Genomic DNA, 11932 nt, shown 5'->3' on the forward strand with positions numbered 1-11932 from the left:
CTATAATTGTCCCAAACGTTTAATTTTTTTGCGTGTAGTTATTGGTGGGTGACAGATAGCCTTATGTTTCTATCACCGAAGGGGTCAAAATTTGACTGATTATTTTGTGTGTTTTTGCAAAAGACTTGTCGATAGTATTTGGGTAGAGAAAAATCAAATTTCATTTAGTTTATTTTGGACATTTATCAGTACATACTGATTAGCAGCCTCGGTATTTTGAATAAAATGGCTTGCCCCAAATGGTCCTTGTTTGTCGCCGGGTTTTCCATTTTGTCATTTTTAATTTCATTCCTATTTGCATTATGGTTTGCACTTGATCTTTATATGCTACCCCATGGAATATCTGATGCAGCCAATAAAGAGGATCCTGATAACGAATTTTGGGATGATATAATATTTCTGAATGGCTTTAGTAAATATAAACTCACAAAATTAAGCAAAGTGGTTTTTTCGATATCACAATAATATCGCATTTTTTATTGTTTCTTCAAGATAGGTTTTCAGTCTGCTATATAATATTCGCACTTGTTGACTTTTGCGCATGTATTGCTTCAATCTTCCTGTGGGTTGGTCTTAAGAAGGTACGATGCAGCTGTGTGTAATATTTGGCAAGCCTTACATGCATCTAAGATGTGCCTTTAAAGTTGTAATGGCAGGTTTTATGGCTGCTAGCAGAAATCGAGAAATTTAAGCAGTCCGTACAATTTTTTGTTTTTCATTGTAGAAATACTACCAATATGTCCTTGCCTGGCTGATTGTCACCATGATAGTTATTTTTGTTGAGAATTTGTGCCTATACGTTATCAGTGGCTCAAAAGTGGAGACTGGTTCAATTTTAGTATTAACTTGTAAGTACTGCAGCCTCTGCTAGTAGTTTAAAACTTTTCAGACCAGGGACTCAATCTTCTTGCTTTGAAAACTTTCGATTCTCATTTTATGTAGATGTTTACATTTAAGTGGAACATAAGGAATGCCCCCTCCCGTGGTATAATCATTCTCACTTGGTTTCTTTCAGTGTCCATTACCGTCTTTTGGTATCCCATCTACAAGGAATATAAACGTTTACGCTTTCCTGAGCAATCAGCATCAAGCGGTTCTCCTATGGCCAGAATTTGCCATCAGACAACAGAATATGTTCATCACACTAAGCAGCCAGCCACTGCACCCATAGATGTATGAGTCTGAAGCATATGTTGTTAACTCTGAAATCTTAAACTTCAAAATAAAATTGTGAACCTTTAAAATTAAGTTCTAGAGCTATTAATGTTGTACTGTAGACCAAACAAGTAAAAGCGTGCTAAGTTCGGCCGGCTCGAATCTTATGTACCCTCCACCATGGATCGAATTTGTCGGTTCTTTTCCCGGTATCTCTCTTTAGGCAAACATATGATAAAAAGAAAGAATTGCTATGATATTGGAAATATAATATCAAGTTATCGTCCATAATTGAAGTGAATATTGGAGATCATAATAGAAGTCGTTGTGTAAAATTACAGCCAATTCGAATAAAAATTGCGCCCTTAAGGGACTCAAGAAGTAAAATAGGGAGATCGGTTTATATGGGAGCTGTATCAGGCTATAGACCGATTCACACCATAATTGGCACGTATGTTGAAGTTCATGAGAGAAGTCGTTGTACTAAATTTCAGCCAAATCGGTTAATAATTGCGACCTCTAGATGCTCAACAATCAAGATCCCAGAACGGTTTATAGGGCATCTATTGGGTTGCCCAAAAAGTAATTGCGGATTTTTCATATAGTCGGCGTTGACAAATTTTTTCACAGCTTGTGACTCTGTAATTACATTCTTTCTTCTGTCAGTTATCAGCTGTTACTTTTAGCTTGCTTTAGAAAAAAAGTATATTTGATTAAAGTTCACTCAAAGTTTTATTAAAAATGCATTTACTTTCTTTTAAAAAATCCGCAATTACTTTTTGGGCAACCCAATATATCAAGTTATAGACCAATTAGAACCATATTTAGCACAGTTGTTGGAAGTCATAACAAAACACCTCTTGGAAAATTTTAGCCAAATAGGATAAGAATTGCGCTCTCTAGTAGATCAGGAAGTTAAGATTCAAGATCGGTTTATATGGCAACTATATCAGGTTATAGACCGTATCGAACCGTACTTAGCACAGTTATTGGAAGTCATAACAAAACACCTCTTGCGAAATTTCAGCCAAATCGGATTAGAGTTTCGCCCTATAGAGGCTGAAGAAGTTAAGACCCCAGATCGGTTTATGTGACAGCTTCATCAAAACATAGACCAATATGACCCATTTACAATCCCAACCGACCTACACTAATGAGAAGTGTTCGTGCAAAATTTCAAGTGGCTAGCTTTATTGCTTCGAAAGTTAGCGTGTTAGACGACAGATAGACGGACGAACATGGCTAGATCGACTTAAAATTGTATGACGATCAAGAATATATACTTTATGGGGTTTCAGAGCAATATTTCGATGAGTTACAATCAGAATGATGAAATTAGTATACCACCATCCTATGGTGGAGGGTACAAAAATGCGTTATGTTCCGTTGGGCTGTATCCTAAATACCCTCTGACACCTTGCAGGAGAAAATTGAACAAAAACTAATAAAAACGTGTTAGGCACGACCGAACTTTGGATACCCATCACCATGGATAAATTAACCATCCTCTTTTACAAATACTCCACTACCACATCCATAGTAACATGCAAATGGGAGCTGGATCATATTTGATTCAGGTCCCGAGAACTCTTATGCAAGTCACAAGTTTCAGCGAATTCGAGCAACAAATCCGCTTGTTATCGGATTAAGACCATAAATTGGAAGATCAGTACATATGGCAGCTATATCTAAATAGAGTCCGATCTGCAACATATGCTGTAGTAGCCACAATTTTAGTCTGATCTTTACCAACTTTTGTGTGGGTTTTTTCCTTTTATATCTTAACATATGTATGCAAAATTTTATCAAAATCAGTTAAGATTTAGATATGCAAAATGCAAATTTGCCCATGTGCATTCCATTAAGGAACTGGGGCATACTTCTCTCAAATCTATGAGTGCTGTCCGATTCAAGATATAACTCCCATCAGGGACGTAGGCACGGGGTGAGACACAACATATTGTACCACATTTCGGAGAAATCGGATAATAAATGAGGCTTTTTAAGGGCCCAAGACCCTAATTCGGGAGATCGGTATATTTGACTGATGATCTGGACCATTTAGAGCATGGATGTTGGAGAGCCTAATACAGCTAACTGTGCCATATTTCGGCGAAATTGAGTAATTAATGCGCTTATTGTGGGCCCAAGAACTTAGATCGGCTAATTTGGCAGCATATATGGAGGCCACCATAGCGCAGACGTAAGCATGCCCGTCTGTGACCTTCAAACATTTTCAGCGGTGGTTATGCTCTCCTAATGTTGGCGACATTTGTGGGGTACTATGCCATATAAAAATTTTTCCCTAAAGAGGTGTCGCACTGCGGGATGTCGCTCGGACTCGGCGATAAAAAGGAGGTCCCTTATCATTGCGCTTAAACTAGAATCGGACAGCACTCATTGATATGTGAGAAGTTCATAATGGAATGTTCATGGGAAAGTTTGCATTTACCCAAATATAAACGGTAATTTTTAGGAGCTATAGGAAATGCATGAAATCTTTATTTGAATCGATAGTACAGTGCATATAATTTAAAGCTTGAAGATTAATTCATGCAAATGTTGAGCGTAACTGCACCTCAAATGGTCCATCCGCTTAGTCCAATTTTGGCATATTCTTTGCAACATTTCCGCCGCTATCTCATGAATAAATGCTTCAACGTTGTCTTCCAATGCGTCAATTGAAGCGGGCTTGTCTGTATAGACATGAGCTTTAACATAGCCCCACAAAAAAATAGTCTAAAGGCGTCTAATCGCACGATCTAGGGGCCAATTGACCGGTCCCGAACGTGAAATAAAATGTTCACCGAACCTACCTCTCGATAAGTCCATTGTTACGCGAGCTGTGTGGCATGTGGCACCGTCTTGTTGAAACCGCATGTTACACAAGTTTTTACCTTTTGTGCAAAAAATTTGGATATCATCTCACGGTTGCGTTCACAATTCACAGTTACGTTACGATTCTCATCATCTTTGAAGAAGTACGGTCCAATGATGCCACCAGACCATAAACCACAGCAAACTGTGACTTTCTGGATGCATTGGTAGCTCTTGCGACGCACAAACAAATGAGCTTCGAAATGAAATGAAAAATGCAAAATTGAAAATTTTGGCCATGACCATTCTACTAAGGAACTGGGGCATACTTCTCACAAACCAATGAATGCTGTCCGATTCAATTTTAAGCTCAATGATACCTCCTTTTTATAGGCGAGTCCGAACGGCGTACCGCAGAGCGACACCTCTTTGGGGAGAAGTTTTTACATGGCAAAGTACCTAACAAATGTCGCCAGCATTAGGAGGGGATAACCACCGCTGAAAATTTTTCTGATGGTCCTCCCAGGATTTGAACCCAGGCGTTCAGCGTAATAAACCTCTGCGCTACAGTGGCCTTCTTATATTTAGATATATCTCCTATATATATCTTTCATCCGATGTGGGCTTTTGAAGCTGTGGAAGTCACTATTTTGGTCATATCTTTACAAAATTTTGCATAAAACTTTTTATTTGACTTCCAAGTATGCGTGCACCCCTTGACGCAGTCCAAGTTAAGGCATTGGGCGACGAATGCTCATTCAACATTGTGTAACAGCGAAACGGTCGGTAGGACGGCGAAAATCCTATGGGGGTATCCAGATCGTGAGAAGACGAGCCTATTACTGAAAGGAAGCAAGAAGGAGGTCAGTATAGCTATTGGTATCATAGCGGGACACGTAGGACTACGAGCTCACTTATGTAAAATCGGTGCGGCAAGTGGTAGCATGTGTAGGACATGTGGGGAAGATGATGAGACGTTGGAGCATTTCCTTTGTCATTGCCCGGCTTTCGCGTCCAACAGATACCGGTACTTAGGTGGAGACAATATCAGACGTGAACCAACTTGGGGGAGTGGCATTGAAAACAATTAAGGATTTTTTAAGTAGCACGGAATTCCTAACTTACAATTTTCTTTTTAGGGCTTACTTTTTAGTTTTTAGAGCGCACAACAAGCCAATTACTGGCTTAAGTGTATGTTCATAGTGGCATGGGGCGGATTAATATCTGCACCCCCTTTTCAACCTAACCTAAGTATCCGTGCAACATTTTATCGAAATTTGTTAAAATACGATATAGCTCCCATATATATCTTTCATCCGATGTAACCTTTGGAGGTTAGGGGAAAGTTTCCCAGCACTCTAAGAGGTAAACTTCAGGGAGCTCTATGTGCAACAGCGAAGTGGGCTACCGAAAGTGGTCTAGGTATAAATCCGTGCTAGACAGAACTTGTTATGTTCAGTAGGAGATACAAGTTCCCTACAGTGGAACCTGTCTCCTTGGGAGGAGAAAGCGCAAAATACCTAGATGTTTAGCTGGACAGCAAATTGAACTACAAATCCAACATTTTGTAAAGAGAAAAAAGGGCAACTCTTGCCTTATACACCTGCAACAGAGCCATTGGCAAAAGTTGGGGATTTAAACCGCGTGTCATGCATTGAGTATATACTGTAGGTAAACGGCGCTTCAAAAGTTCACCTACTGCGGCTAGCTCTACGCGTTTGACCACTATCGTGATTTCGGCACACTTACGGACATGGCTAGTTCGAATCAGAATTTCGATAAGATCAAGAATATATATACTTTATGGGGTGCTAGATCAATATTTCAAGGTGTTACAAACGAAATGACTAGATTAGTATACCCCCATCCTAAGGTGAGTAGGTATAATTCAATGGTGTCCAACTTGGGGCACTCAGCACATATTTGCAAATTGTTTTTTATTCGTACTGATCTTTGATGTTAATGTATTCCTCATTTTGTCCCTTAATTTAACCATCAACAGGTGTTGCGTCTTGTTGAAGATGGCTAAATCTAGTAGTGAGTTGTTGTTTATTGCATTTGGTAAAACGAATTGCTTTGTAATGTTTGAAGATAGGATACCACATACCAGCAACAAATACTAAAAAAAGCAAATAAAAGACATTTTCCATCAAACTGATTCTAGAGATTGCATTGATACTTACAAAATGGAATAACAATTGAGAAATCTTCCAATATGGTATCTGCTTCGAAAAATATGACAAGACTTTGCAGCAATATATGTAGGATGGAAATGAAGAGCCAAGGCGCAATCAATGTGTGAATTTTCTTAAGAAATAAGCGAGAGAGAGATAATAATTTTTTAATCAAAATCATTGGGCAATGTTTCCTATCATTGATTGATTTGCAACATACCCTTCTTAAGCCCACATACAAGAAGATAGATGCAATTGCCACAGCTGCATACATAACTATTACGGTGGTATACTCAGCTATTTCTTCATCTATGTAAAATATCAATGAAAATAAGGAATATTTTCCCTAGTTTTCTTATTAAATCTTTCATTTTTCCCTGTATGATGTGATTTTTTCCGGTTCTCCAATATAATTGTATAGCCTGAACAAATTTCCTATGTAGTAGAGAGCAGCAAAGGAATAGACAAAAATGAAGAGTCCCGCGACAAATAAGGTCCACTTTGAGCCAGCCATATTTAAGTGCTCAATGAGAAAAAAATTTTTAAATACGAGCAGAACATTTGTTCCATTAGCCGAATTCGAATAAATACAATACAACTCAGAATAGATTTCCAAGCGTCTCGGTCTTCGGCTGTCAAAAGTGGCGATAACACCATAGTGTCGCTATAACAGGGTATCAAAGAATATGAAAATTTTTAACAAATTAGCTGAACCCGGGCCGCTCCGCTGCGCCTTCTTTTACCTTTTATGGAACAAAATTATCCTTATTCCAGAATATAATTGGGTTGCCCAAAAAGTAATTGCGGATTTTTCATATAGACTGCGTTGACAAATTTTTTCACAGCTTGTGACTCTGTAATTGCATTCTTTCTTCTGTCAGTTATCAGCTGTTACTTTTAGCTTGCTTTAGAAAAAAGTGTAAAAAAAGTATATTTGATTAAAGTTCATTCTAAGTTTTATTAAAAATGCATTTACTTTCTTTTAAAAAATCCGCAATCACTTTTTGGGCAACCCAATAATTTGCAGGCATTTCAAGAGCTTTTAATAAATTGCCATGCTCCAAAAAGTGGTATATCGTTTGACTAACAGTATAACAATATAACTGCCTTTATCTGAATCCATATAATTTTAATTGGTCTAAGAATTCGCTCGGAGGGTTTAGGGCCATTCTTAAAAGATTTTATTTGAGCCCGATATTCTCATGGGGATTTTGGGAGTGGGAAGGCACCCAGGATGGTGATTGGTGGGTTAAGGGTGTAGTGTGAAACCCAAAAACGTGGTTCCTAAAGTCAGTATCAATTTCATGCTCTACTCCCAAATACCATTCATTTGAGCTCTATATTGCAATGGTCGGTAAATATATATGTCGGATTTAGAGGTGTTTAGGAGGATGGGCTGGTTCCCCAGACACATAACCCTGAAAAATATATCACCATCTGGCTCTACTCTCAAATACCATTTATTTAAACCTCATATTGCCATTGGTTTAAGGGGAGTTTATGGGATGAAGCGCCCCCAAACACTTGGCTCCAACAATTGTTTATGAAATTAGTTTTCCAATCTCAAATACCTTACATTTAAGCCACATATTACCATGGTCGGTAAATTTGTACTCTTTTAGGAAGGGGCGGTGCACCAAATACATGGTCACACATTTGGATATCAGATTCGTATTCTACCCCCAAATACCTTTATTTGAGCCCCATATGGGAAAGGGGTAGACCTCCAGAAAATTGGTCCCGAAAGTGGGTATACATTTTGCGCTCAACTCCCCAATACCTGTCATTTGATACCCAGAAGCTCTTAGGCCTAAAAATTATCAGCATCGTAAAATACTCTCAAATATCATTTATTTGAACCCCACATTGCCATTGGACTGAGAATTGGATATCAAATTCGTTTTCTAATCTCAAATACCTTTCATTTAAGAGGTATGGGCCCTAAAAACTATCAATAGCGAGCTCCACTCTCTTTAAGACCCAAATTGTCATGGTGAGAAAATACGTCCTATTTGGGGTTTGTTATGGTGGTGGGACGTCCCCTAGACAGTTGGTCCCGAATGTTGATATCAGATTCATGGTCTACTAAGCTCTTGGGACCATTTATTATCCGATTTTGCCAAAATTGGAAACAGTGAGTTGTGCTAGGCTCTTCGATATCCTTCTTCAATTTGGCCCAGATCGGTCCAGATTTGGATATAGCTGCCATATATAGAATGATCTCTCGATTTAAGGTTTTGGACCCATAAAAGACCCATTCATTATCCGATTTTGCCAAAATTTGGGACGGTGAGTTGTGTTAGCCCCTTCGACATATTTCTGGAATTTGGTCCAGATTGCTTCAGATTTGGATCGATCTCTCGTTTTAAGGTTTTGGCCCATAAAAGGCGTATTTATTGTCCAATGTCGCCGAAATTTGGGACAGTGGGTTGTGTTAGGCCCTTTAACACCCCTCTTCAATTTGATCGGTTCAGATTTGGATATAGCTGCCATATAGACCGATCTCTCGATTTAAAGTCTTGGCACCATAAAATGCGCATTTGTAATCAGATTTCGCTGAAATTTGTCGCAGGGACTTATATTAGCCTTTTCAACAACCGTGTCGTATATAGTTCAGATGGGTCTATATTTCGATATAGCTACCAAAATGACCAATATGTTGTTTTACAAAATCGAACAATGAGTTGTACTTATTAGACCACTCAATGTCCGTGCCGAATTTTTATCAAATCGGACCATATTTCGATATAGCTACTATGGGAGCATAAATTATGTATCTTTCATCGGATTATGATGAAAGGTGGTTTACATATATATCCGAGGTGGTGGGTATCCAAAGTTCGCCTTTTTACTTGTTTGTACATATTTAGGGCATAATAAACTAATTTTTATACCCTACACCACTACTGCGGTACAAGGTATTATAACTTAGTGCATTTGTTTGTAACACCCAGTAGGAAGTAAGATGGACCCATTGATAAGTATACCGATTGACTCAGAATCGCTTTCTGATTCGATTTACCTATGTCCGTCTGCCTGTCTGTCTGTCTTCTCTCTGTCTGTCCATGTTAATATGTGTACAAACTACAGTTCGCAGTTTTCATTCGATCGTTTTAATATTTGGTACAGGCATATTTTTCGGCCTAGAGACGAAGTCTATTGAAATTGGAAAAAATCGGGTTCAGATTTGGATATAGCTACCATATATATGTTCGTCCGATTTGCAGTAATATTGCAATAAAATGGTCATTTGTTAACCGATTCTCTCGAAATTTAGCAGAAAGGACTTTCTTATGACTCTCGACGTTACTGGTGAATTTCATAGAAATCGGCTCAGATGTAGATATTGCTCTCATATATATATATCGCCCGATTTTCACTCCTAGAGCCGCTGCAAGCGAATTTATTGACCAATCTTCCCAAAACTTTGTACAACGCTTTCCTCGACAACTTCCACAATATCTAAAAAGTTTGCTCGAAATCGGTTCAGATTTAGGTAAAGCTCCCATGTATATGTTCGTCCGATTTGGAGTAATATTGCAATAAAATGGTCATTTGTCAACCGATTCTCTCGAAATTTGGCAGGAAGAATTTCTCTCGACTTTCGATACAACTGGTGAATTTCAAAGAAATCGGTTCAGATTTAGATATAGCTCCCATATATATATATATCGCCCGATTTTCACTCCTAGAGCCGCTGCAAGCGAATTTATTCACCAATCTACCCAAAACTTTGTACAACGCTTTCCTCGACAACTTCCACAGTATCTGAGAAGTTTGCTCGAAAGCGGTTCAGATTTAGGTATAGCTCCCATATATATGTTCGTCCGATTTGCAGTAATATTGCAATAAAATGGTCATTTGTTAACCGATTCTCTCGAAATTTGGCAGGAAGGATTTTCTCTCAATATAACTGGTGAATTTCATAGAAATCGGTTCAGATTTAGATATAGCTCCCATATATATATATATCGGCCGATTTTCACTCCTAGAGCCGCTGCAAGCGAATTTATTGACCAATATAGCCAAAATTTTGTACAACCCTTTCGTCGACATCTTCTACAATATATGAGAAGTTTGCTCGAAATCGGTTCAGATTTAGGTATAGCTCCCATATATATGTTCGCCCGATTTGCAGTAATATTGCAATAAAATGGTAATTTCTTAACCGATTCTCTCGAAATTTGGCAGGAAGGATTTCCTCTTGACTCTCGACATTATTGGTGAATTTCATAAAAATCGATACCGATTTAAATATAGCTCTCATATATGTATATATCGCCCGATTTTCACTCCTAGAGCCACTGTTAGCGAATTTATTGACCAATGTAGCCAAAGTTGTGCATAACGATGGCTACCACAATATCTAAGAAGTTTGGTCAACATCAGTTCAGATTTAGATGTAGCTCCCATATATATGTCAGACAGATTTTGGGTAATTTGCCATAATGTTGTCATTTGTCAACCGTAGTTATTACATATTTGCTCGTAATTCGATATGGATTCTTTAATAAGCCATCTGAAAACATCCGCCGAGGTCCATCAAAATTGATTCGGATTTAAATATAGCTCCCATTTTGTACCTATAGGGTAGGTGTAGAGTAATAGAAAGTCGGCACCGCCCGACTTTTGCCTTTCCTTGCTGGTTTTTATTCCTAAAATTGTTTCTAAAAGAATTTTTTATTATTTTTGGTTTTAGTTTTTGGGCTGGCCCCAAAAGAGATAACACCTTGGTATGGTTATCACGGGGGAATCAAATCACCAACATTATGACAAATGTATGATGCATGTATGATGTATGTATTATCAGCATTTGGAATGTACGAATTGCAGAATTCAAAGTACCAATGTTCAATCAAAAAAGATTTAAATGGAAAACAATTTTTGAATTTAGCTCATTTTGCAAAATTTATTCGCACTGAAAGCACTAACAAAATGGCTTGTTCAAAGTGGCCTTTATTTGTAGCACGATTTTTCATTTTTGTCTATACATGTTTATCGCTGTACTACATGGGCGGTTTGATGGGCCTGTATAATTTCGATGAGGAAACTACTAATGATGCCGAAGATAAGTCCAGCGAAAAGGTGGTCGATCCTGACAACACCACATTAGATGGGGAAAATTTGAAAGTCATGTCACGTAAGTATCTAAACTTCATATTAATCTGTGTATATATGGAGAAAACTTTAACATTTCCTTCACCTTCATACATAGGTGAAGACATAGCTGAATGTACCATTGATTTGGTTAGTAGTATTGCTGTGGCCATTGCTTCAGTCTTCTTGTATGTGGGCCTTAAAATGGTATGGAAATCAATCAATATGGATTTTCTGGAGTGAATTGCAACAAAGTCCTTCTTTGTCTCTCTTTTATTTCTCAGAAAATGCACAAATTAATATTGCCTTGGCTTGTCGTTTCCTTCCTTTACGTCTTTGTGGAGAGCATTGTCTTGTTTATCGACGACGAATCGGAAATAGAAGAAGCCACCATATTCGTCGTATTTTGTAAGTATAATTCAAGCAAATGCCACACTCGATCTTTGTTTGATCTAATTGGAAAAATGTTTTATTATGTAACTGCTTCAGTGTACGTTGCTGCCATGTGGTATCCCATCTATAAGCAATACAAAGCGATTCGTTGTGCCAAATGTAAGCCACAACAACAACCCACTCAACTCAGTTTTAGCACAACGGAATTTGTCCACCATCAAACCGCCACAGCACCTGTGGAAGTTTAAACGTTGAGTGCCGAACAATTTTAGATGAAAACGAATTTATGAATAAAG

General features: G+C 38.1%; 1 protein-coding gene and 1 long non-coding RNA gene across 4 annotated transcripts in view; one reads left to right on the forward strand and one right to left on the reverse strand.

The window, feature by feature from the left end:
• Positions 1-11932, forward strand: part of LOC106090971 (uncharacterized) — a 16307-nt gene extending 4375 nt beyond the window's left edge. Inside the window, exons 2-5 of one of the 3 annotated variants that reach the window (XM_013257341.2) lie at positions 10846-11286; positions 11362-11450; positions 11528-11651; positions 11733-11932. In XM_013257341.2, coding sequence (XP_013112795.2) covers positions 10923-11286; positions 11362-11450; positions 11528-11651; positions 11733-11884 — 729 coding nt within the window. In that variant the 5' untranslated portion in view covers positions 10846-10922 and the 3' untranslated portion in view covers positions 11885-11932. Of the gene's footprint in view, positions 1-1015; positions 1193-10845; positions 11287-11361; positions 11451-11527; positions 11652-11732 lie in introns of those variants that run through there. The other 2 variants (XM_013257342.2, XM_059369480.1) reach the window with 2 other exon arrangements.
• On the reverse strand, positions 5756-6274 carry LOC106090973 (uncharacterized). The gene is made up of 2 exons (XR_001221925.2): positions 6156-6274; positions 5756-6091 (listed from the first exon to the last, which is right to left on the reverse strand). It is a non-coding gene; the product is annotated as an uncharacterized LOC106090973 (long non-coding RNA).

This window comes from Stomoxys calcitrans, chromosome 5 (assembly GCF_963082655.1).
Source record: "Stomoxys calcitrans chromosome 5, idStoCalc2.1, whole genome shotgun sequence".
In the NCBI taxonomy this organism is placed as follows: Eukaryota; Metazoa; Arthropoda; class Insecta; order Diptera; family Muscidae; genus Stomoxys; species Stomoxys calcitrans.